Here is a 25,791-nt window from a genome sequence, read left to right on the forward strand (position 1 = left end):
TTAGTCCTTTATCTAAATAACCTGAAATGCCGCTCAACAAGGAAGAAGTCACTGCTCCAAAACCACCATAAAAAAGCCAGACTATGGTGTGCAAGTGCACATGGGGACAAAGATTGTACTTTTTGTAGAAATGTCCTCTGGTCTGATGAAACAAAAATAGAACTGTTTGGCCATAAGGCCTACAAGCCTACAAACCTGACTCAGTTACACCAGCTCTGTCAGGAGGAATGGGCCAAAATTCACCCAACTTATTGTAGGAAGCTTGTGGAAGGCTACCTGAAATGTTTGACCCAAGTTAAATAATTTAAAGGCAATGCTACGAAATACTAATTGAGTGGATGTAAACTTCTGACCCACAGGGAATGTGATGAAAGAAATCAAATCTAAAGTCAATCATTCTCTCTACTATTATTCTGACATTTCACATTCTTAAAATAAAGTGGTGATCCTAACTGACCTAAGACAGGGAATATTTACTGGGATTAAATGTCAGGAATTGTGAAAAACTGAGTTTAAATGTATTTTGCTAAGGTATATGTAAACTTCCAACTTCAACTGTACTACCCACCACTGCGACCTGCATGCTCTCGTTGGCTGGCCCTCGCTTCATATTCGTCGCCAAACCCACTGGCTCCAGGTCATCTATAAGTCTTTGCTAGGTAAAGCCCCGCCTTACCTCAGCTCACTGGTCACCATAGCAACACCCACTCGTAGCACGCGCTCCAGCAGATATAGTTCACTGGTCATCCCCAAAGCCAACACCTTCTTTGGCTGCCTTTCCTTCCAGTTCTCTGCTGCCAATGACTGGAACAAATTGCAAAAATCACTGAAGCTGGAGGCTTATATCTCCCTCACTAACTTTAAGCATCAGCTGTCAGAGCAGCTTACCGATCATTGCACCTGTACACAGCCCATCTGTAAATAGCCCACCCAACTACCTCATCCCCATATTGTTATTTTTTGTTGTTGCTCTTTTGCACTGCTGTATCTACTTGCACATCATCATCTGCACATCTTTGACTCCAGTGTTAATGCTAAATTGTAATTATTTCGCCACTATGGTCTATTTATTGCCTTACCTCCCTAACTTTACTACATTTGCACACACTGGACATAGATTTTTCTATTGTGTTATTGACTGTACGTTTGTTTATCTCATGTGTAACTCTGCGTTGTTGTTCTTGTCGCATTGCTTTGTTTTATCTTGGCCACGTTGCAGATGTAAATGAGAACTTGTTCTCAACTGGCCTACCTGGTTAAATAAAGGTGAAATATATATGTATGTATATATATATATATATATATTTTTTTATGTAAATGTTTTATGAGATAGGAGAACACTTTGGTCGGGATCTTTGACCATTCCTCCATATAAAATCTTTCCAGATCCTCGATTTTCTTGTGTGTGCTTGGGGTTATTGTCTTGCTGGAAGATCCATTTGCGGCCTAGTTTCAGCCTCCTGACAGAGGCAACCAGGTTGTTGGCTTAAATGTCCTGGTACTTGGTAAAGTTCATGATACCGTTGACGTTAACAAGTGCCTTTAGACCAGTGGAACCAAAATAACCCCGTAACATCCAAGATCCACCACCATATTTACTATATGTACTATACTATATTTACTTTTCTGCATACTTTTCCATGTTTCAATGCCAACACCACCACTGGTGTGTGTGGCCCAAGAGCTCTATTTTCATGTCATCTGACCATAGCACCAGTTCCAATCCAAGTGCCAATGCTGTTTATCAAACTCCAGGTGGTGCTATGGTCAGATGACATGAAAATAGGCTTAGTGTCATTATCCTCGCAAGAGGAGGGTGCTGAAGTATTGAAAACAGGGGTGCCATTTTGACCTCAATCTTTTATTTTATTACTTGTTAATTTTAATCAAAATATTTTTCTCAATTGTATTAGTATAAAATAATTTTCAAAACTTTAGCATACAATATACAGTAGCTAAGTATTTGTTTTATTTATTTTATACAGTCTTAATTTCTGCCAAAATATTTTGTTCTGACTGTATATCCCTTTCATACACAGATCAAATTCACACTAATTTCCCATACATGCTTTTTTGTACCAGCTTTTTTTGTATATCTGAAAGGGGTAATAAATAAACACTGTAAATTAAAAGCCACCTGAAGACCTGGCCATGATTCCTGCATTTTCATAGACCCTGTAACCAAAATACAGGTATCGGGTCTGTGTGAATGGTGCTCTGCTTTTTTCAGGTAAATTCATTAACACAAACAGGCCCAATGCAAACAGGCCCAATGGTTCAACAACACCTTACCCTTCCAATGTGCCAGTTACCCACTGATATGTATCAAAGGGGTACAGTATACTGTCTGCAAGAAGATAGTAAATAAGGCACTGTTTGAAAGAGGGTCAACATTGCCTTATATATATTTACTTTTTTTACAGGTAATTTTCTGTTTTCTGTCTGAAGTGGGTATTACACTGCCCTCCAGGAGTTCCTGAATTTCCTCTTCATTTTGCTCCACAATTCACGCACCCTGGTGTGGAGAGCGAGGTAGTGACAGTGCTCCCTTCCCTTTGAACATGCTCATAATGACAGTACCGTAAGTTTTTGGGACAAATGTGCAAAACACCAATTTAACCCCAGGAATCAGTACAGAAGGTATTTTAAGCATTTTCATGCTGTCTGATATGGTAGCAAAAGTGATCTACTGTACTCCCAACTACTGCCGCTAGATGCCTCTGACAACGCAGCAAGGTTTCATGGGAACTATGACGTTTACGTCTGTGCACCGCTTCAATCTGATTCATTCTAGCGAGCGAGCTAATCAAAAACAATGAAGGCAATCATTCAAAGAGTGACAACAGCCAGCGTGTCAGGTGAGTAACGCGGTGTACTTGTTATTATTTTATTTCTATATCGCTCATAGTGTCAAAGAATGACAGTTCTTCACCGGTAGGCATTTTGCAGGCAGCACAGAGGATTGCTAACGTTAGCTACGGTAGTTTGGTAGCCGCACGGCTATCCAATCAAACGTATTTACAAAACACTTTTTCAGTGGTGTGAAGTAACATAAGTAAAAACACTTTAAAGTACTACTTAAGTCGTTTTAGGGGGCATCTGTACTTTACTATTTATATTTTTGACAACTTTTACTTTCACTTCTACATTCCTAATGAAAATAATGTACAATGTACTCCATACATTTGCAGCCTACTACTACTTGCAAGACTGCCAGTGTGTGCTAGATTAACCACACTTGTTGAGGAGGATGTGTCTGACACTGAATAATGAAAAGGACAATTATTTTATTGTTTTGATAATTCTGTCCTGTGTTGTCACAGTGGGAGAGGTGCCCATCAGCTCAATAGGCAGAGGACTGTGTGTGTTGCTGGGTATATCCATGGAGGACACACAGAAGGATGTGGACTACATGTGAGTGTGGGTTCATTCAGTCACAAAACATTATCTTTGAACTACGGTACTGTAGCCCTTCTACATAGGCAGGGCATAAGGGTCAGGTTCATATCTGTAATAGGAATTTGTAAGACAACCGTAGCATTCACATAGAGCTATTCTTTTGTATTTAGCCCAATAAGTTTGGAACATCTGCACAAAATACTTGTTCACTCCTATAGCCATCTCCTCTGTGACCCCAACACAAAGATTCTAATAAATGCATTATACATTTCAATCAATTCTACGCCCCAACATTACTTTCTTTGCTTCTCAGGGTTCGTAAGATCCTCAACCTGCGTCTGTTTGACGATGAGAACGGCCGGGCGTGGAGCAAAAGCGTCATGGACAGGGAATATGAAGTCCTGTGTGTCAGTCAGTTCACTCTGCAGTGCATACTAAAGGGTAACAAGCCAGACTTCCATGCTGCCATGCCTGCAGAGCTGTCCCAGCCCTTCTATAATAACATCCTGGAACACCTGAGGAGCACCTACAAGCCGGAGATGATCAAAGGTGGGTGAACACACAGCACTAAATAGAAAACTATATTACTATGAGTGAACATCATTGACTGACACTGCAGGCATACAGTCTGCTAAATACACACTAGGCCTATATCAGCTGCTTTAACTATATTACGAGCTACTAAACAAGCCTGAGAGGATCAAAGGTGGGTAGCCTAGCGGTTAGAGCGTTGGTACAGTAACCGACAGGTTTCTTGTTTGAATCCCAGAGCTGGCAAGGTGTACAAATCTGCCGTTCTGCCCTTGAGCAAGGCAGTTAACAACAACTGCTCCCCGGGTGCGGATGATGTCGGTTAAGGCAGCCCCCCGAACCTCTCTGGTTATGAGGGGATGGGTTAAATGCGGAATACGCATTTCAGTTGAATGCATTGAGTTGTACAACTGATTAGGTGTCAGTGTTCCCTCTAAGCTGCGTACAGCTCCCATCAGACTGCCGCGCAGACAAAATATCCGTCCAGCCAGAGAAGCATGAGTTTGAACTTCACTCACCTTTCTTGAGGTTTCCCCTTTCCCCTTTATGCATTGGAGTCAACATGGGCCAGCATCCATGTGAAACGCTTTCGACACCTTCTAGAATCCATACCCCGACAAATTGAGGCTGTTCTGAGGGTAAGGGGAGGGGGTGTTCCTAATGTTTGTTATACTCAGTGTATATTACAATATCACTATATCTATCTGCTGGTCTGGGCTGGGTGAGATAAACACTGCAAAAGGAGCCATATATGGAGTTTTTAAAATAGACTGCTATTGTACAGAATTTCACATCCAGTGACCCAAAAGTGTCAAGGACACTTTGCTGTGTAGGCAGTTTGTGGGCGGAGAGAAATGGACTCTTATAAGACACTCTAGATAGGAAAAGTCTAAATGGAGAGATAATTTTGATACCTTGGATATTTAATACATATGTAAAAGGATCGGCATTCTTCTAAGTGTGTGGTTTTAATATTTAATAGCATTGGGTCAATGTTTTGCTTGGTACTGATTGCAAAAGGTAATTTGTTCAAGCGAAGAGGTGAAGCTAAACTGAACAAAAATATAAATGCAACATGCAACAATTTCAAAGATTTTACTGAGTTACAGTGCATATAAGGAAATAAGTAAATTAAAGTCAATTCATTAGGCCCTAATCTATGGTTTTCACCTGACTGAGAAGGGGAGCTGCCATGGGTGGGCCTGGGAGGGCATAGGCCCACCCACTTAGGAGACAGGCCCAGCCAATCAGAATGAGTTTTTCCCCACAAAGGGGCATTATTACAGACACCACCCCCCTCAGATGATCCCGCAGGTGAAGAAGCCAGAGGTGGTATGCGGTTGCGACGCCGGTTGGATGGACTGCCAAATTCTGTAGAATAACGTTGGAGGCAGCTTATGTTAGAGAAATGAACATTCAATTATCTGGCAACAGCTCTGGTGGACATTCCTGCAGTGAACATGCCAATTGCAAGCTACCTCAAAACTTGGGACATCTGTGGCATTGTGTTGTGTGACAATTTTAAAGTGGCCTTTTGTTGTCTTCAGCACAAGGTGCACCTGTGTAATGATCATGCTGTTTAACCAGCTTCTTGATTATCCACATCTGTCAGGTGGGTGGATTATATTTGCGAAGGAGAAATGCTCACTAACAGGGATGCAAAGACATTTCTGCACAAAATCTGAGAGAAATAATATTTTTGTGCATATGGAAAATCTCTAGGATATTTTTATTTCAGCTCATGAAACATGGGACCAACATTTAACATTTGATTTTTGTTCAGTGTAATTGATAGCCTAAGGTGAATATCGCAAACACCTGGAGAACAATAGTGAATAGAAGGGTTGCTGTTCATAGCCTGGGGAATTGAGACACAAGCTTAATGCTTGACCAGGGTTAGGGTTGATAAGCCAATGCACTCCTAAGTGAAAGCCTAGACTACAGGGTCACATGCAGTAGCCTTTATCCTTGAGGCCACTCAAGACTTGACTCCTGACCTGAAAGGCTCGGAATCAGTTGAATCGCCTGCTTTCCTGTTGAAACAGAGGAAACATACGTTGGTCTATAAGGTCATAGTTCACAGTGCAAATGTTATGGTTGTTCCAAACATCTAGATAGGGGGTGTTTTTTTTCAGGCCATGTTTGGAGGTGAATTGGGTCTATAAGGTCATAGTTATTTTTTTATTTCACCTTTATTTAACCAGGTAGGCCAGTTGAGAACAAGTTCTCATTTACAACTGCGACCTGGCCAAGATAAGGGAATGCAGTGTGACACAAACAACATAGTTACACATGGGATAAACAAACATACAGTCAATAACACAATAGAAAAATCTATATACAGTGTGTGCAAATGTAGTAAGATTAGGGAGGTAAGTTAGGGAGGTAAATAGGCCGTTGTGACGAAATAATTACAATTTAGCATTAACACTGGAGTGATAGATGTGCAGAAGATGAATGTGCAAGTAGAGCTACTGGGGTGCAAATGAGCATAAAAATGAATAACAATATGGGGATGAGGTAGTTGGGTGGGCTATTTACAGATTGGCTGTGTACAGGTGCAATGATCGGTAAGCTGCTCTGACAGCTGATGCTTAAAGTTAGTGAGAGAGATATAAGACTCCAACTTCAGTGTTTTTTTTTGTTGTTTTTTTTCAATTCATTCCAGTCATTGGCAGCAGAGAACTGGAAGGAAAGGCGGCCAAAGAAGGAGTTGGCTTTGGCGATGACCAGTGAAATACACTGCTCAAAAAAATAAAGGGAACACTAAAATAACACATCCTAGATCTGAATGAATTAAATATTCTTATTAAATACTTTTTTCTTTACATAGTTGAATGTGCTGACAACAAAATCACACAAAAATTATCAATGGAAATCAAATTTATCCACACATGGAGGTCTGGATTTGTAGTCACACTCAAAATTAAAGTGGAAAACCACACTACAGGCTGATCCAACTTTGATGTAATGTCCTTAAAACAAGTCAAAATGAGGTTCAGTAGTGTGTGTGGCCTCCACGTGCCTGTATGACCTCCCTACCATGCCTGGGCATGCTCCTGATGAGGTGGCGGATGGTCTCCTGAGGGAACTCCTCCCAGACCTGGACTAAAGTATCCGCCAACTCCTGGACAGTCTGTGGTGCAACGTGGCGTTGGTGGATGGAGCGAGACATGATGTCCCAGATGTGCTCAATTGGATTCAGGTCTGGGGAACGGGCGGGCCATTCCATAGCATCAATGCCTTCCTCTTGCAGGAACTGCTGACACACTCCAGGCACATGAGGTCTAGCATTGTCTTGCATTAGGAGGAACCCAGGGCCAACCGCACCAGCATATGGTTTCACAAGGGGTCTGAGGATCTCATTTCGGTACCTAATGACAGTCAGGCTACCTCTGGCGAGCACATGGAGGGCTGTGCGGGACCCCCAAAGAAATGCCACCCCACACCATGACTGACCCAGCGCTAAACCAACCATCAATATTCCAAGATAAGAGGTTTCAGGTTGTAGTTAATATAGTATTTATAGGACTATTTCTCTATACAATTTGTAATTCATATACCTTTGACTATTGGATGTTCTATAGGCACTTTAGTATTGCCATTGTAACAGTATAGCTTCCGTCCCTCTCCTCACCCCTACCTGGGCTCGAACCAGGAACACATCGACAACAGCCACCCTCAATGCATCGTTACCCATCGCTCCACAAAATCCGCGGCCCTTGCAGAGCAAGGGGAACAACTACTCCAAGTCTCAGAGCGTGTGACGTTTGAAACGCTATTAGCGCGCACCCCGCTAACTAACTAGCCATTTCACATCGGTTACACTAGCCTAATTGCGGGAGTTGATAGGATTGAAGTCATAAACAGCTCAATGCTTGAATCACAGCGAAGAGCTGCTGGTAAAACGCACAAAAGTGCTGTTTGAATGAATGCTTACGAGCCTGCTGCTGCCTACCACCGCTCAGTCAGACTGCTCTATCAAATATCAAATCATAGACTTAATTATAACATAATAACACAGAAATACGAGCCTTTGTTCATTCAACATGGTAGAATCCGGAAACTATAATTTCAAAAACAAAACGTTTATTATTTCAGTGAAATACGGAACCGTTCCGTATTTTATCTAACGGGTGGCATCCCTAAGTGTAAATATTCCTGTTACATTGTACAACCTTCAATGTTATGTCATAATTACATAATCTGGCAAATTAGTTCGCAACAAGCCAGGTGGCCCAAGCTGTTGCATATAACCTGACTCTGCGTGCAATGAACGCAAGAGAAGTGACACAATTTAATCTGGTTAATATTGCCTGCTAACCTGGATTTCTTTTAGCTAAATATGCAGGTTTAAAAATATTTAGTTCTGTGTATTGATTTTAAGAGAGGCATTGGTGTTTATGGTAAGGTACAGTCGTGCAACGATTGTGCTTTTTTCGCAAATGCGCTTTTGTTAAATCCGTTTGGCAAAGTTGGCTGTCTTTGTTAGGAAGAAATAGTCTTCAAACAGTTCGCAATGAGCCAGGTGGCCCAAACTGCTGCATATACCCTGACTCTGTTGCAGGAGAAGTGACACCATTTACCTAGTTAAAAGAAATTCATTTTAGCAGACAATATTAACTAAATATGCAGGTTTAAAAATATATATTTGTCTATTGATTTTAAGAAAGGCATTGATGTTTATGGTTAGGTACACATTAGAGCAATGACAGTCCTTTTTCGCGAATGCGCACCGCATCGATTATATGCAACGCAGGACACGCTAGATAAACTAGTAATATCATCAACCATGTGTAGTTATCTAGTGATTATGATTGATTGATTGATTGTTTTTTGCAAGATAAGTTTAATGCTAGCTAGCAACTTACCGTGGCTCCTTACTGCATTCGCGTAACAGGCAGGCTCCTCGTGGAGTGCAATGAGAGGCAGGTGGTTAGAGCGTTGGACTAGTTAACTGTAAGGTTGCAAGATTGAATCCCCGAGCTGACAAGGTAAAAATATGTCTTTCTGCCCCTGAACAGGGCAGTTAACCCACCGTTCCTAGGCCGTCATCGAAAATAAGAATGTGTTCATAACTGACTTGCCTAGTTAAATAAAGGTGTAAAAAAATACAGATTTCCAATTGTTATGAAAACTTGAAATCGGCAATTCCGATTAATCGGTCAACCTCTAGTCCAGAGTAGTGATGCTAGACGGGCAGGCGGGTGCGGGCAGCGATTGGTTGAAGAGCATGCATTTAGTTTTACTAGCTTTTAAGATCAGTTGGAGGCCATGGAAGGAGTGTTGTATGGCATTGAAACTCGTCTGGAGGTTTGTTAAGTGTCCAAAGAAGGGCCAGAAGTATACAGAATGGTGTCGTCTGTGTGGAGGTGGATTAGAATTACAAGCAGCAAGAGCGACATCATTGATGTATACTGAGAAAAGAGTTGACCCGTGAATTGAACCCTGTGGCACCCCCATAGAGACTGCCAGAGGTCCGGGCAACAGGCCCTCCGATTTGACATAATGAACACTATCTGAGAACTATTTGATGAACCAGGCGAGGCAGTCATTTGAGAGTCGGAAAGCCTTGGCCAGGTCGATGAAGACTGCTGCACAGTATTGTCTTTTATCGATGGGGGTTATGATTTTGTTTAGGACCTTGAGCGTGGCTGAGGTGCACCCATAACCAGCTCGGAAACCAGATTGCATAGAGGAGAAGGTATGGTGGGATTCGAAATGGTCGGTGATCTGTTTGATAACTTGGCTTTCGAAGACTCTAGAAAAGCAGGGTAGGATAGATATAGGTCTGTAACAGTTTGGGTCTAGAGTGTCTCCCCCTTTGAAGAGGGGGATGACCGCGGCAGCTTTCCAATCTTTAGGGATCTCAGACGATACGAAAGAGAGGTTTAACGGGCGAAAAATAGGGGTTGCAACAATTGCGGCGGATCATTTTGGAAATAGAGGGTCCAGATTCTCTAGCCCAGCTGATTTGTAGAGGTCTGGATTTTGCAGTTCTTTCAGAACATCAGCTATCTGGATTTGGGTAAAGGGAAAGTGGGGGAGGCTTGGGCAAGTTGCTGTGTTGGGTGCAGAGCTGTTGGTAGGGGTAACCAGGTGGAAAGCATGGCCAGACGTAGAAACAATCTTATTGAAATTCTCAATTATCGTAGATTTATCGGTGGTGACAGTGTTTCCTAGCCTCAGTGCAGTGGGCAGCTGGGAGGAGGTGCTCTTATTCTCCATTGACTTTACAGTGCAAAGATTATGGTGTTTCCACATCTACATAGGGGGTGGGCCATGTTTGTTATATAACATTTTCGGGGCGGCAGGTAGCCTAGTGGTTAGAGCGTTGGACTACTAACCGAAAGGTTGCAAGATCGAATCCCCGAGCTGACAAGGTAAAAAAAATCTCTTTCTGCCCCTGAACAAGGCAGTTAACCCACTGTTCCTAGGCCGTCATTGAAAATACGAATTTGTTCTTAACTGACTTGCCTAGTTAAATAAAGGTAAAATAAATAAAAAATATTTAATTATATGGGTCACAGTGCAAGGGCGGTTCCACATTGGGTTGGTTTTCTTTTATCAGGTCGTAGTTGGTGATGGTGTTTGGTGGGGAATTGGTTCAAGCCACCGGGGAGAAGGTGTAGTGGAGGAACTCTGTGTCCCTGCTTGTAGTGGGACGCAAGCTCTCTAATTAGTCTTCTTACTGCCAAGGCCCAATCGTCTGAGTGGGAGAAACCAGATGATTCTGCTCTTTTTAGAACACATCACCCAGCCACCGGTTTCATGGGCAGATGATGTAATAAATCGAAACATACCTGGACCAAAGGGGAACATTTAAGTATAAACTTCCTGTCTTATTGTGTCTTAACACCCGCTACCCTCGTGTCCCTGTTGTACTGAGATGTCACCTGCTTATAAATCATTGATATAGATTAATATGCACAATAAGCAAACTGCAGTGGCTGTTACTGTATGGAAACGTTGAGCATTGTCATTTATATTGGCCTATAGAGGAAGGGATCCTAGTTCTTTTAACTGTTTTAGACTCATTTAGATGTATTAAGGTTAACCTTTACATTTTCCTTTTGTCTTGTGTTTTTAGACGGGCAGTTTGGGGCCTACATGCAGGTTCACATCCAGAATGACGGACCAGTCACCATCGAACTGGTGTCTCCTTCTGCTCCCATGGACCCCAAACAGGTACAGTTGATGCTGTTGATTTCTGCAAGCAGGAAGTTGGCCCATGGTGTATGATGGTGTCATATTGCGGTGTCTCCCTTTATTAGGCTATGTATTGCTAGACTATATTTGTTCTAAATTGTTCAGACGTTCTCTCAGCACTCTATCTATCCTGCTATCCTCCAGCAGGTGGTGCTGCAGGCCTAACTTCTTGTAGTAACAGATGGAGAATGGACCATGATCAACATGCAAAGCTGCACTATTGTTTTTCTTCGTGCAGTGTTTGTCAACCTCTGGTCCATGGACCGGCACCGCTCCCTGAGATGTGGCTTACTGGTCCCTGAGATAGCTGTCAGGCATTTAGTTGGTCAGTTTTCTGGCTTCAAGGAGGTGAACCATAGATCTTTTTGTATTTTTTATTTTACCTTTATTTAACTAGGCAAGTCAGTTAAGAACAAATTCTTATTTTCAATGACGGCCTAGGAACAGTGGGTTAACTGCCTGTTCAGGGGCAGAACGACAGATTTGTACCTTGTCAGCTCAGGGGTTTGCTAGTCCAACGCTCTAACCACTAGGCTACCCTGCCGCCCCAGTCCCTGATACAAAAACCAATCCTGATACTGTAGATGTGTACTGATTATCCCTTGAATCTGTCCTGCTCTGTCCCAGCACCCCTCTGGCCTAGCTGAAAGACCACTGATTGACCAGAAGTGTCCATAAGTGTGTGTGTGTGGGGGCGACATAACATATGATTGGCAGGCCAGGGCGAGGTGGGGGGCGCCACCACCACCACCACCACATGGGTGCCCCCGCTCTCCCCACAGGGATCGGTTGACTCCTGAGTCACTGTGGACTCTGTTACCATGACGAGGTGGGGGGGGGCGCCACCACCACCACCACCGCATGGGTGCCCCCGCTCTCCCCACAGGGATCGGTTGACTCCTGAGTCACTGTGGACTCTGTTACCATGACGACGTCCTCTGCAGGGGAGACTCAGGCCATGCTGGCTAAGAAATATATTTGGATGTGGAATAATGATTTATGAGTTCTGATGTGTAGCCTAAGTAGTGACAAGTTCACCCACAATGTTATATTAATAATGGATGTCTTCTCTTAGGGCCAGTTTCCTGGTCCTAGATTAAGCTCTGTCCTGGACTATAAAGCATGCTCATTCTAAATTCTCCATTGAACATGCTTTCAGGACTAGGCTTAACCCTGATCCAAGAAACCTTAATGTATTATAACACAGAGGTATTTGAAGGAACAAAAGCCTTGATGAATGTGTTTACGCCACCACATCTACTTGAAAACAGCGCGCTATGATCCAAACTTAGCAGAAAGCAGTCAGGTCCACTCCAAACAGCAGCAGCCATGAGGGAGTAGGGACATCCCTCCCTGCTTCTCCTAAACCGTCCGCTTCACATTGTATTTTATTCAAATGAAATCAAACTTTATTTGTCACATGCTCCGAATACAACAAGTGTAGACCTTACCGTGAAATGCTTACTTACAAGCCCTTTAACCAACAGTGCAGTTCAAGAAGAGTTAAGAAATATTTACCAAATAAATTAAATTAAAAAAATAATAAAAGTAACATGATAAAATAACTATCGAGGCTATATACAGGGAGTACCGGTATCAAGTCAATGTGCGGAGGTACAGTGAGTCATTTGAAATTGTAGTGTTTTAGTTATTTGTCAATTGTTGAAGACTTCCTGAATGTGATTCCAGTCACTTCTGTGTTTGCATGCGTGGTCTTTGTGTGTGTAAACTTGGCTGACTGCTAGGTCCAATGGGTGTAAGCGGCAGTCCTCGGAATTTTAATCTAGTCTGTTTTGGATATTTGGGATGTTGTCGTGCAGTTAGAGGGGAGTATGCCAAGGCTGAGAGGATCACCAGTCAACTGGGGGAGCAGCTTAAAAACATGCACGCACACACGCACACACACACACACGCACACACGCACACACACACACACGCAGACACACACACACGCAGACAGACATTTCCTTTCTATGAATCAGAAGCTTTATCGGATCCTAGGAGAGGGACAACAGAGCCTTTCAAACAATACCATTATGTTATCCTGTTTCTATTGTTCTGTGAAAGTAATTTTGAATATGAAACAGTGGTCTTAATCACTGAAATGTCAAGTGATCATTTTTATTGGGGGTCTTCAAAGCAACACAACACCCTGGGTAAGATGGTATCATTGCTTGCTAGCTAGCTTACCCCCGGTGTAGTTTGTACAGGGGTAACTACATTTACTCTTATCCAGAGCGACTAGATACATGGTGGTTTTTTTATGTCTTATTCCCTTTAAATAATTAAGAGTTTGTGGGATGTTGTGGCTTTAGCATGACATTTAAGTCATAAATATTTCCTGTGGCGCTCATGAAAGTTTTAGCATGTATGTTTACAAACCTTTTCAGGGGTAGTTGTGTTCCTTTTAGTGTAGGGTGGTTGTTTACTCTTCTTTGAGCAGAACAGAGATAGCTGCTACAGTAGTTTCCTCAGGGAGGAGTTCAATAGATAAGCCTCGCAGCTAACTGTAGATGGTGAGTGAATGGGAAGATGACTCTGCTCTTTCTGAGTGTGACCACTTTATATTGTCAGGACAGTTAAGGCTTCATCAAAATGGTCATGGCTTCCGAAAATAGCAGCACAGTGAAACAAAGCGCTGGTGTTTATTTCTCTTTCTTGTTCTGCCCTTTTCTTTTCATCTTCTCTTCTCTTGTTTTACTGTCGCCAAATATTTGGTACAGTTATACATAGCTAGGTCCTTGGGTTTCTCTTGGGCACGCGACTTTACCAGTAAAAACAGGTCACGTGACCACGAACAACTCAGGCCCCTACTAATTTCATTAGATCAATCCAAGTTTTGTCCTTCTCTTTTTAACCCTTTACCGCTGGCCTTGTTTCCCCCCTCAGCTCGCTAAACAGGAGAAACAGCAGCAGAGGAAAGAGAAACCGCGCTCTAAAGGACCCTCGGAGTCAGGCAGGGAGAGGGCCACCCCGCGCCCCAGAGCCCAGGACCCTAACGCCAGCAGTGGAGCAGACGGAGACGTGTCGTCAGAGAGGGAGACCTAGGGCAGCACGGTGAGCCTGGAGTCCCAACCTGCTGTGCTGGTAGTGCTGCGTTACTTATACTAAAAATGTACAAATAACCCATAAAGTTCTCCTCTGTTTGAGTGTTGATGTCGAGTCAAAGTAGTGATATCTAGTGCTGTATGCATCTGCTACGAAACGCTTGACGTCACTGGTCCTTTATCTCAGATTCTGGATTTCATCTCTGTTTATTGCACACAATCATGGATGAAATAGAACCACTTCGATCCACATTGGTGTATGTTGTACTGCACATGGTCCTTGGTCGCTCCATGTTATTGTTGACATTGTAGTGAAATCCAGAAGGAGGCTGTTTCTTATACAAGTGTTCAGATCTCCGGATTAGAGGGCTCTGCTCTTATTCATCCCTAGCGTTTGTTTACTAAAAACAGAGAAGTGGAGTCACTGCGTTAGTCCGTCAGCCCGCCCCTGCTTGCTTGCACGAGCAAGCCTGTGTTGTGGTGTGTTCGCGACTATGCCTTACCCCGTGTTGGGGTCAAGTACGCAGTGACCCGTGGTGGAGTTGGTGTGGCTTCGGAGCGAACACACCACCACACGACGTCACTAGTGGGTGACGTGTCCTCTCTTTCATAACCATACACTTACACACACACATTATACACACACGGTACATACAATATATGTAATTTAGAGACACAACACACACACTGTACTCCCCTGACTTTACGAGACAAAAAGAGAGAAGGAAGCTGGAGAGAGGGGGGCAGGCTGGGTAAATATGCCGCAAGACATCAGCAAGGCCTCCCCGAGATGGTTGCATAAGGCCACTTTGTCTGACATAGAGCGAAAGACGAGGGAGGGGGGAGGGAGAGATTGAGAATTGTTTTCATTTTTTCACTTTCGGGGGGGAACGCAAAGGCAGCAGTTCTCTGTGTGATAAGCAAGCTCAGACTTGAACTTGAACGTAGAGAAATGCTCACTCTCCTCCTCATCTCTTCTTCTCCTTTCCTCTCCTCTCTCTCGCTTCCTCAGTTCCGTCGCTTCATTTTTTAAAAGGGGAACTTTGTCTCCCTGAGGTTTGCTTACTATGACTTAAAAATGAGCAGTGTGCACCACTGTGTGTGTCTCAGAATGATTAGAGTCAGTTTGTGACAAGTCTTCATCCTATCTTCCCTCACTTCCTTCCTGCAATGTTCTATTTAAATGAAATGTTATTGTGGTTCTGTTACTGCAAGACTCCTCCTGCTCTCAATACTACAACTACTGCTCTTACAACGGCCACCACTCCTACTAATGCTACTGTGTCCAATACTATACTGTCCAGTGCTACTGTGTCCAATACGTCTGTGTCCAGTACTGCTGTGTCTAATGGTACTACGTCTTAATGCTACTAACAGTCTATACAAGTTGCTCTGGATAATGGCACCTGCTAATTGATATTCTATATATGAATATACTGATAACGATGTGCCTTGTATCTTATAGATTTACCATATTGATGATGGGAGGAGCCGCAGGAGCCCAGTCTGCCAAAATGGACTTCATCTGCAGAGACTGTGAGACGTGACTCTGACTGTCCTCCTGGAAGAACGTATGGCCTCTTCCTCTCCATCTTTCTCTACAACATTGGCTGTCTCTGCCTTGTACCCTCTCTGACACTGTCTTCCTCTACTCAAAGACATGGAACCTTACCCCCAAAACCCAAAGGCACCTATGACTGAGGGGTAGTGGCATCACAAGATGGAGATGCAGGACATTCTCTCAACTTACTTTTGGAGTTATTGTCTTAATCAGGACAACACATTTAATATTTATGAATGTTGTGAACATGATATGCTATACTGCTGTTTAGTGGATTTGAAAGCAAATGTTGTCATTTTATAAAAGAAGACATGGTGTGTGGACCTATGCTGTGTTTGTTGTCAGTGTGTGAGTGTGTACATGCTCTATCCTTGTTCTTGGATGGTCTGAGGGAGGAACACACTTACCTTAACATTGAACACAAATACCTTCAAAACTCCAGTATTTAGTTGACAGAGCATCTATTCCTGGCCTACAGGAACTGCTGTGCCCTCGCAGCGTGACGTTGTGCTGGGATGAGATTTCTCTCCATGTTTATTTCTGGTTGAGAACAGAACAGGAGGAAACTGAGAAACAACGTCAGGCTCTGGAGATATCATATGAGGAGAAGACAAGACATGACCCAAATATGTCTGGATCTACTGTGGTTTTTAGGGGGCTCTACGCTCCAGACACTAGACAGCCCCGACCTATGTTTCATCACAACAGGGAAAGTGACTGCTGGATTATGGATGTAGATGCCAATCAAGACAGTACAGCTGAAGTGATGAAAGCCATTTTGATTTTAATGGTGCATAGTTGAGACTGTGTGTGGTTCCACGTGTGTATTGGGGTCCCTACTGGCAATGACTCATTGATGGTGGAGGGGGGTATTCTACAGTTTGTGTGTGAGTTGTTCTGTCTTTGATAGTGTTTCATTGTGGATCTCAGTACTGTACTACAAGTGTGCACTTCCGTGTGTGTACGTGTGTATCATCTTCCAGGCCTTTGGAGATGTGTCTGGGCGCGGTGTCAGTTCAGTTGGACATGGGAAAGTGGGTTAAATTCCAGGCATTCTGCTACATCTGAGACTGCTACAGCGTTTGGGATTGTCTGTTTCTTTCGGGGGCTTTATCTTGCCTCTCATGTGTGAGCCAGTCTCTTGCCAAACCCCACTGGCTATGGAAAAACAATTTAACTGGATTTAATTTGTTGCCCCCCACTTCCCTCCTCCACCTCCTCCCCCTCTTTCTTTTCTTTTGTGCACCTCTGAGACTTTGGGAATTCATCCTATTTAGTATACTAAATAACTCCATGCCCGGGTTGAGTGCAGGATTCCTCTCTACAGGTTATAGGCAATCGTTCATTTCAGGGATGGTTTTATGCATAAAACCACATCTGGGCCGCAACCGACAATTTGGTTGTGTGTGGTGTCTAGCTCTTATTTCTCATGTATTTTCTCATGACAGTACAATGCCATACTTCCTTCTGTGGTCAGCTAGCTTATAAGATACTTGTGTGAGAGGACAAACCTGAGACATGAAGCACTATCTTGTTTGGTGCATTATTATGCTACTTTTGTCCCTTTTAATCTCTCTCACACCACCATTTTCCACCTCTTTTTACTTTTTTTATTTTTTATCTCTCTTTCATTCTCTGATTCTCTCTCTTGTTTCTGGTTCTCTCTCTCTCTTGTTCCTTGACTCAAAGGGTTAAAGGAGGCACAATGAAACCTAGTTGCTAAGAGCCCTAACCACTTTTTCCACTCTTGCTGGAAACTTTCCAGTGCTATTTATAAGAAAACTCAAACAATCAAAACTCACAATCAAGAGTGACTGTCAGAATTAAGTTATTATCCTAAAATTATAAATATCCTACAAGCATATTTTTTTCCATAAATTACGTGAATAGCCAAATATAATTTGTTTGGAGGAAAAATGGCCTCATTTCATATCCTTTACATTATGTGAAGCCTTTCACTGGGCTAGGTCTGTTTATTCAATGTCTAATGATGGTAAATAAAGTCGGAATAGTTATATTTCCCACTGTAAAGTAATCACAGTACATCTTATTTGATGACATAGATATAAATTAATGTAAAATTAATGAGCAATGCATTCATTGATCTATTATGTAACGTATGCATAATAGCCTAAAGCCTACTCAAATATTCTATAAAGTGGCCTGGGCACAAACAACTTCTGAAGATACAGTTGAAGTCGGTAGTTTACATACACTTAGGTTGGAGTCATTAAAACTCGTTTTTCCACCACTCCACATTAACAAACTATAGTTTTGTCAAGTCAGTTAGGACATCTACTTTGTGCATCACACAAGTAATTTTTCAAACAATCTGTTGACAGACAGATTATTTAACTTAGAATTCACTCTATCACAATTCCAGTGGGTCAGAGGTTTTCATGCACTAAGTTGACTTGTGCCTTTAAACAGCTTGGAAAATTCCAAAAATATGTCATGGCTTTAGAAGCTTCTTATAGTCTAATTGACATAATTTGAGTCAATTGGAGGTGTACCTGTGGATGTATTTCAAGGACTACCTTCAAACTCAGTGCCTCTTTCCTTGACATCATGGGAAAATCAAAAGAAATCAGCTGTCATACCGCTCAGGAAGGAGAGGAGTTCTGTCTCCTAGAGATTAACATACTTTGGTGCGAAAAGTGCAAATCAATCCCAGAACAACAGCAAAGGACCTTGTGAAGATGCTGGAGGAAACAGGTACAAAAGTATCTATATCCACAGTAAAACGAGTCCTATATCGACAGCCTGAAAGGCCGCTCAGCAAGGAAGAAACCACTGCTCCAAAACCGCCATAAAAAAGCCAGACTACGGTTTGCAACTGCACATGGGGACAAAGATTGTACTTTTTGGAGAAATGTCCTCTGGTCTGATGAAACAAAAACAGAACTGTTTGGCTATAATGACCATCAATATGTTTGGAGGAAAAAGAGGGAGGCTTGCATGCTGAAGAACACCATCCCAACCGTGAAGCACGACGGTGGCAGCCTCATGTTGTGGGGATGCTTTGCTGCAGGAGGAACTGGTGCTCTTCACAAAATAGATGGCATCATGTGGGAGGGAAATTATGTGGATATATTGAAGCAGCATCTTCAAGACATCAGTCAGGAAGTTAATGTTTGGTCGCAAATGGGTCTTTCAAATGTATACTTCCAAAGTTGTGGAAAAATGGCTTAAGGACAACAAAGTTAAAGTATTGGAGTGGCCATTACAAAGCCCTGGCCTCAATCCTATAAAAAATTTGTGGGCAGAACTGAAAAAGTGTGCGAGCAAGGAAGCCTACAAACCTGACTCAGTTACACCAGCTCTGTCAGGAGGAATGGGCCAAAATTCACCCAACTTATTGTGGGAAGCTTGTGGAATGCTACCTGAAACATTTGACCCACGTTAAACAATTTAAAGGCAATGCTACACTCAATTAGTATTTGGTATGTAAACTTCTGACCCACTGGGAATGTGATGGGACCCACTGCGAATGTGATGGGACGGCAGGTAGCCTAGTGGTTAGAGTGGTGGACTAGTAACCGAAAGGTTGCAAGTTCGAATCCCTGAGCTGACAAGATCGAATCCCTAATCTGTCGTTCTGCCCCTGAACAAGGCAGTTAACACAATGTTCCTAGACCGTCATTGAAAATAAGAATTTGTTCTTAACTGTCTTGCCTAGTTAAATAAAGGTAAAATCATATATATATAAAAATATGAAATAAATTATTCTCTCTACTATTATTCTGACATTTCACATTCTTGAAATAAAGTGGTGATCCTAACTGAATTTTTACTAGTATGAAATGTCAGGAATTGTGAAAAACTGAGTTTAAATGTATTTGGCTAAGGTGTATGTAAACTTCCAACTTCAACTGTGTATTGATGTAAATGTATGTAATTCAGCTATCATGTATTAATGCCAACATCATGCAAAAAACCTTTCCAAGAAGAGGGTAGTGATAGGCAGTGTACTGAGCCTCGAACATTTTTTAAATGTTATACTCTCACGGTCTCTAGGCAATTTCTACGTCAAAACAGCTTGCACGTTTGATCAAACCGTTCTCTCTCGCTCTCTCTCTCTTGTCGGACACAGCATCCTACAATCACATCACCATACACATCAGTGAGCAATCTCGCGTTGCGCGCCCGAGCCGCCACTGTCGCATCTATGGAGCGCTCCCGCAGCCTGTCCTACTATTGCGTGGAATAAAAATGTAATATGACATAGAAGCAAGACGCCCTGGCACTTCAAAAGGAAAACAAACCTTTCAGTCCACACCTCAACACTCGCGACTTTCCAACGATACCGACTTGAAACTTTTACCTTACACCCCCCCTCACACCGTTCCCCCACGTTATATCCGTTCGTGTAAAATTCCCTCAGAGAGCTTTGCTGCTCATTTCACTCCGGCGTCAACATGGACGAGGAAGAAGCCGCGGAAAGGATGTCTCCAGCCGGAGTCCGACCCCGGAATCGCCCGCCACAAGTGATGCTGAACCAGAAAAAGATCAAAGCGAGACGGAAAAAGCGAAGGGAGTTGGTTTTGATCCAAATATGCTTGTTGGGAGGGATGCTTCTCTTCGTCAAGGGGTTCTCCTACCTAGCAGAAAATTCAGGTGAGGGTAGGCCTATCAACTTACCCCCCTGTTGAGGGATGGAATGCTGAAGTGGGATGTTACTGTGTTTTGTAATAATACAATGTTACATTGATTTTGCACATCATGCTAATTGTGTTTAAACTGGAGGCTACTTTTGAGTTGTTCTCGTTTTTGCACATTTCTGAACTGGACTGGAGTGTGGTCAGGGGTGTCATGCACCCCCAAAATCTGAGGGGGCACAAAGTATGTGAGGATGGCTGGTGTGTGTGTGGTCATTTTTGAAACAGCTGAACAGTTTTTTTCCTGCACTGTTGAGCAGGGGTTGGAACCAAATACATTTTCCAAGGGTTTCGTTGTGAACAGAACAATTGTTTTTTTCGTTCCATTACACTGTTCTGACCGGCATAATAAAGTTCAGAACCAGTTCGAACCCCCCCAAAAAGTAATAGTTCATGGCGTTCCTTTCTGTTTCTTTTTAAACCTCTGAAATATATATATATTTTTTTACATTTAGCTCGACCATACATTTCTTCACCAAAAGGTGCACATAGAGCAGTTTGCTGGGGAGTGGTTAAGCGATTGAATCTGTATAGGAAAGTTATTCAGAGCAAATTGTATTTGGTTTAATCATAATGAAAGACAAACGCACACTGTGCTGCCAGTCACAGTGTAGAGTGCAATATGCAACTAAAAAATCTGAGGAGGAAGCTTGGATTGAATCAGTGGGCATCTTGTTATGACATTCATTATCTGAATTAAGCCCAAATAATTATACCTACGGTGGAGTGGCTTCTACAAAGACACTTTTAATGTCATTGAACTTCCGAGTTGGTTTAAAGTTGGACCACCGCAAACGTTAGCTAGCTAGCTAACACGCTTGTGTGTACAGGGCAGCACTAGAATAAAAACACGTCTAGCGTGTGAAATGTCCATCCATTCTTCTCGAATTAACCATCTTTCCCTAATTTCTGAATTATGCTTGTAACGTTGTCAGTAGGCTGCAGTAACCTATGTAACATGGTTAGAAGGCTACAGTAACCTATGTAACGTTGTCAGTAGGCTACAGTAACCTATGTAACATGGTTAGAAGGCTACAGTAACCTATGTAACGTTGTCAGTAGGCTACAGTAACCTATGTAACATGGTTAGAAGGCTACAGTAACCTATGTAACGTTGTCAGTAGGCTACAGTAACCTATGTAACATGGTTAGAAGGCTACAGTAACCTATGTAACGTTGTCAGTAGGCTACAGTAACCTATGCAACGTTGTCAGTAGGCTACAGTAACCTATGTAACATGGTTAGAAGGCTACAGTAACCTATGTAACGTTGTCAGTAGGCTACAGTAACCTATGTAACGTTGTCAGTAGGCTACAGTAACCTATGTAACATGGTTAGAAGGCTACAGTAACCCATGTAATGTTGTCAGTAGGCTACAGTAACCTATGTAATGTTGTCAGTAGGCTACAGTAACCTATGTAACGTTGTCAGTAGGCTACATACAGTAACCTATGTAACGTTGTCAGTAGGCTACAGTAACCTATGTAACATGGTTAGAAGGCTACAGTAACCTATGTAACGTTGTCAGTAGGCTACAGTAACCTATGTAATGTCGTCAGTAGGCTACAGTAACCTATGTAACATCGTCAGTAGGCTACAGTAACCTATGTAATGTTGTCCGTAGGCTACAATAACCTATGTAATGTTGTCAGTAGACTACAGTAACCTATGTAATCTCGTCAGTAGACTACAGTAACCTATGTAACATCGTCAGTAGGCTACAGTAACCTATGTAATGTTGTCACTAGACTACAGTAACCTATGTAATGTTGTCAGTAGACTACAGTAACCTATGTAATGTTGTCAGTAGACTTCAGTAACCTATGTAATGTTGTCAGTAGACTACAGTAACCTATGTAATGTTGTCAGTAGGCTACAGTAACCTATGTAATGTTGTCAGTAGACTACAGTAACCTATGTAATGTTGTCAGTAGACTACAGTAACCTATGTAATGTTGTCAGTAGACTACAGTAACCTATGTAATATTGTCAGTAGGCTACAGTAACCTATGTAATGTTGTCAGTAGATGACAGTAACCTATGTAATGTTGTCAGTAGACTACAGTAACCTATGTAATGTTGTCAGTAGACTACAGTAACCTATGTAATGTTGTCAGTAGACTACAGTAACCTATGTAATGTTGTCAGTAGACTACAGTAACCTATGTAATGTTGTCAGTAGACTACAGTAACCTATGTAATGTTGTCAGTAGGCTACAGTAACCTATGTAATGTTGTCAGTAGGCTACAGTAACCTATGTAACGTTGTCAGTAGGCTACAGTAACCTATGTAACGTTGTCAGTAGGCTACAGTAACCTATGTAACATGGTTAGAAGGCTACAGTAACCTATGTAACATGGTCAGAAGGCTACAGTAACCTATGTAGCATGGTCAGAAGGCTACAGTAACCTATGTAACATGGTTAGAAGGCTACAGTAACCTATGTAATGTCGTCAGTAGGCTACAGTAACCTATGTAACATGGTCAGAAGGCTACAGTAACCTATGTAACATGGTTAGAAGGCTACAGTAACCTATGTAATGTCGTCAGTAGGCTACAGTAACCTATGTAACATGGTCAGAAGGCTACAGTAACCTATGTAACGTTGTCAGTAGAATACAGTAACCTATGTAATGTTGTCAGTAGAATACAGTAACCTATGTAACATCGTCAGTAGGCTACAGTAACCTATGTAATGTTGTCAGTAGACTACAGTAACCTATGTAATGTTGTCAGTAGACTACAGTAACCTATGTAATGTTGTCAGTAGACTACAGTAACCTATGTAACATCGTCAGGGGGCTACAGTAACCTATGTAATGTTGTCAGTAGGCTACAGTAACCTATGTAATATTGTCAGTAGACTACAGTAACCTATGTAATGTTGTCAGTAGACTACAGTAACCTATGTAATCTCGTCAGTAGACTACAGTAACCTATGTAACATCGTCAGTAGGCTACAGTAACCTATGTAATGTTGCCAGTAGGCTACAGTAACCTATGTAATGTTGTCAGTAGACTACAGTAACCTATGTAATGTTGTCAGTAGACTACAGTAACCTATGTAATGTTGTCAGTAGACTACAGTAACCTATTTAATGTTGTCAGTAGGCTACAGTAAGCTATGTAACGTCATCAGAAGGCTACAGTAACCTATGTAATGTTGTCAGTAGACTACAGTAACCTATGTAATGTTGTCAGTAGGCTACAGTAACCTATGTAACGTCATCAGTAGACTACAGTAACCTATGTAATGTTGTCAGTAGGCTACAGTAACCTATGTAATGTTGTCAGTAGGCTACAGTAACCTATGTAACGTCATCAGTAGACTACAGTAACCTATGTAATGTTGTCAGTAGGCTACAGTAACCTATGTAACGTCATCAGTAGACTACAGTAACCTATGTAATGTTGTCAGTAGACTACAGTAACCTATGTAATGTTGTCAGTAGACTACAGTAACCTATGTAATGTTGTCAGTAGGCTACAGTAAGCTATGTAACGTCATCAGAAGGCTACAGTAACCTATGTAATGTTGTCAGTAGACTACAGTAACCTATGTAACGTCATCAGTAGACTACAGTAACCTATGTAATGTTGTCAGTAGGCTACATTAACCTATGTAATGTTGTCAGTAGGCTACAGTAACCTATGTAATGTTGTCAATAGACTACAGTAACCTATGTAATGTTGTCAGTAGACTACAGTAACCTATGTAATGTTGTCAGTAGGCTACAGTAACCTATGTAATGTTGTCAGTAGGCTACAGTAACCTATGTAACATGGTTAGAAGGCTACAGTAACCTATGTAACGTTGTCAGTAGGCTACAGTAACCTATGTAACGTTGTCAGTAGGCTACAGTAACCTATGTAACGTTGTCAGTAGGCTACAGTAACCTATGTAACGTTGTCAGTAGGCTACAGTAACCTATGTAACATGGTTAGAAGGCTACAGTAACCTATGTAACGTTGTCAGTAGGCTACAGTAACCTATGTAACGTTGTCAGTAGGCTACAGTAACCTATGTAACGTTGTCAGTAGGCTACAGTAACCTATGTAACGTTGTCAGTAGGCTACAGTAACCTATGTAATGTTGTCAGTAGACTACAGTAACCTATGTAACGTTGTCAGTAGGCTACAGTAACCTATGTAATGTAGTCAGTAGACTACAGCAACCTATGTAATGTTGTCAGTAGAATACAGTACCCTGTGTAATGTTGTCAGTAGACTACAGTAACCTATGTAACATGGTTAGAAGGCTACAGTAACCTATGTAGCATGGTCAGAAGGCTACAGTAACCTATGTAACATGGTTAGAAGGCTACAGTAACCTATGTAATGTCGTCAGTAGGCTACAGTAACCTATGTAACATGGTCAGAAGGCTACAGTAACCTATGTAACATGGTTAGAAGGCTACAGTAACCTATGTAATGTCGTCAGTAGGCTACAGTAACCTATGTAACATGGTCAGAAGGCTACAGTAACCTATGTAACGTTGTCAGTAGAATACAGTAACCTATGTAATGTTGTCAGTAGACTACAGTAACCTATGTAATGTTGTCAGTAGGCTACAGTAACCTATGTAATGTAGTCAGTAGACTACAGCAACCTATGTAATGTTGTCAGTAGAATACAGTACCCTGTGTAATGTTGTCAGTAGACTACAGTAACCTATGTAATGTTGTCAGTAGACTACAGTAACCTATGTAATGTTGTCAGTAGGCTACAGTAACCTATGTAATGTTGTCAGTAGACTACAGTAACCTATGTAACATGGTTAGTCAGTAACCTATGTAACGTTGTCAGTACAGTAACCTATGTAACGTTGTCAGTAGGCTCAGTAACCTATGAACGTTGTCACAGTAACCTATGTAACGTTGTCAGTAGGCTACAGTAACCTATGTAACGTTGTCAGTAGGCTACAGTAACCTATGTAATGTTGTCAGTAGACTACAGTAACCTATGTAACGTTGTCAGTAGGCTACAGTAACCTATGTAATGTAGTCAGTAGACTACAGCAACCTATGTAATGTTGTCAGTAGAATACAGTACCCTGTGTAATGTTGTCAGTAGACTACAGTAACCTATGTAACATGGTTAGAAGGCTACAGTAACCTATGTAGCATGGTCAGAAGGCTACAGTAACCTATGTAACATGGTTAGAAGGCTACAGTAACCTATGTAATGTCGTCAGTAGGCTACAGTAACCTATGTAACATGGTCAGAAGGCTACAGTAACCTATGTAACATGGTTAGAAGGCTACAGTAACCTATGTAATGTCGTCAGTAGGCTACAGTAACCTATGTAACATGGTCAGAAGGCTACAGTAACCTATGTAACGTTGTCAGTAGAATACAGTAACCTATGTAATGTTGTCAGTAGA

At 42.0% G+C, this 25,791-nt stretch overlaps 2 protein-coding genes across 5 annotated transcripts in view; both read left to right on the top strand.

Moving 5' to 3' along the window:
• Nucleotides 1–2,693: 2,693 nt before the first annotated feature.
• LOC118389329 (D-aminoacyl-tRNA deacylase 1-like) lies at nt 2,694–16,081 on the top strand. 4 transcript variants are annotated; one of them, XR_004826717.2, is made up of 7 exons: nt 2,694–2,858; nt 3,324–3,414; nt 3,713–3,948; nt 11,021–11,118; nt 14,029–14,196; nt 15,652–15,757; nt 15,845–16,081. XR_004826717.2 is itself a non-coding variant. In XM_035779257.2 (6 exons), exons 1-5 carry the CDS (start codon nt 2,816–2,818, stop codon nt 14,185–14,187), a joined length of 627 nt encoding a protein of 208 aa, XP_035635150.1. In that variant the 5' UTR covers nt 2,694–2,815; the 3' UTR covers nt 14,188–14,226; nt 15,652–16,081. The 4 variants fall into 4 exon arrangements, 3 of the variants coding, with proteins under 3 accessions (XP_035635150.1, XP_035635149.1, XP_035635152.1); XM_035779257.2 differs by having other exon boundaries at nt 14,029–14,226; nt 15,652–16,081; XM_035779256.2 differs by having other exon boundaries at nt 15,652–16,081.
• A 3,608-nt stretch (nt 16,082–19,689) lies between these two features.
• The window catches only part of LOC118377999 (sodium/potassium/calcium exchanger 3-like), a 90,667-nt gene continuing 84,565 nt past the window's right edge, over nt 19,690–25,791 (top strand). The window contains exon 1 of the mRNA XM_052527791.1: nt 19,690–20,364. Within this exon, the coding sequence (XP_052383751.1) occupies nt 20,166–20,364 (199 nt within the window). The 5' untranslated portion in view covers nt 19,690–20,165. The remainder of the gene's footprint in view (nt 20,365–25,791) is intronic.

This window comes from Oncorhynchus keta, chromosome 10 (assembly GCF_023373465.1).
Source record: "Oncorhynchus keta strain PuntledgeMale-10-30-2019 chromosome 10, Oket_V2, whole genome shotgun sequence".
In the NCBI taxonomy this organism is placed as follows: domain Eukaryota; kingdom Metazoa; phylum Chordata; class Actinopteri; order Salmoniformes; family Salmonidae; genus Oncorhynchus; species Oncorhynchus keta.

Coding starts and splice junctions, on each gene's coding strand:
- LOC118389329 (XM_035779257.2), top strand. CDS start 2,816: ATGAAGGCAATCATTCAAAGAGTGACAACAGCCAGCGTGTCAG. Junction 2,859..3,323: donor GACAACAGCCAGCGTGTCAG/GTGAGTAACGCG, acceptor GTGTTGTCACAG/TGGGAGAGGTGCCCATCAGC. Junction 11,119..14,028: donor CTCCCATGGACCCCAAACAG/GTACAGTTGATG, acceptor TTCCCCCCTCAG/CTCGCTAAACAGGAGAAACA.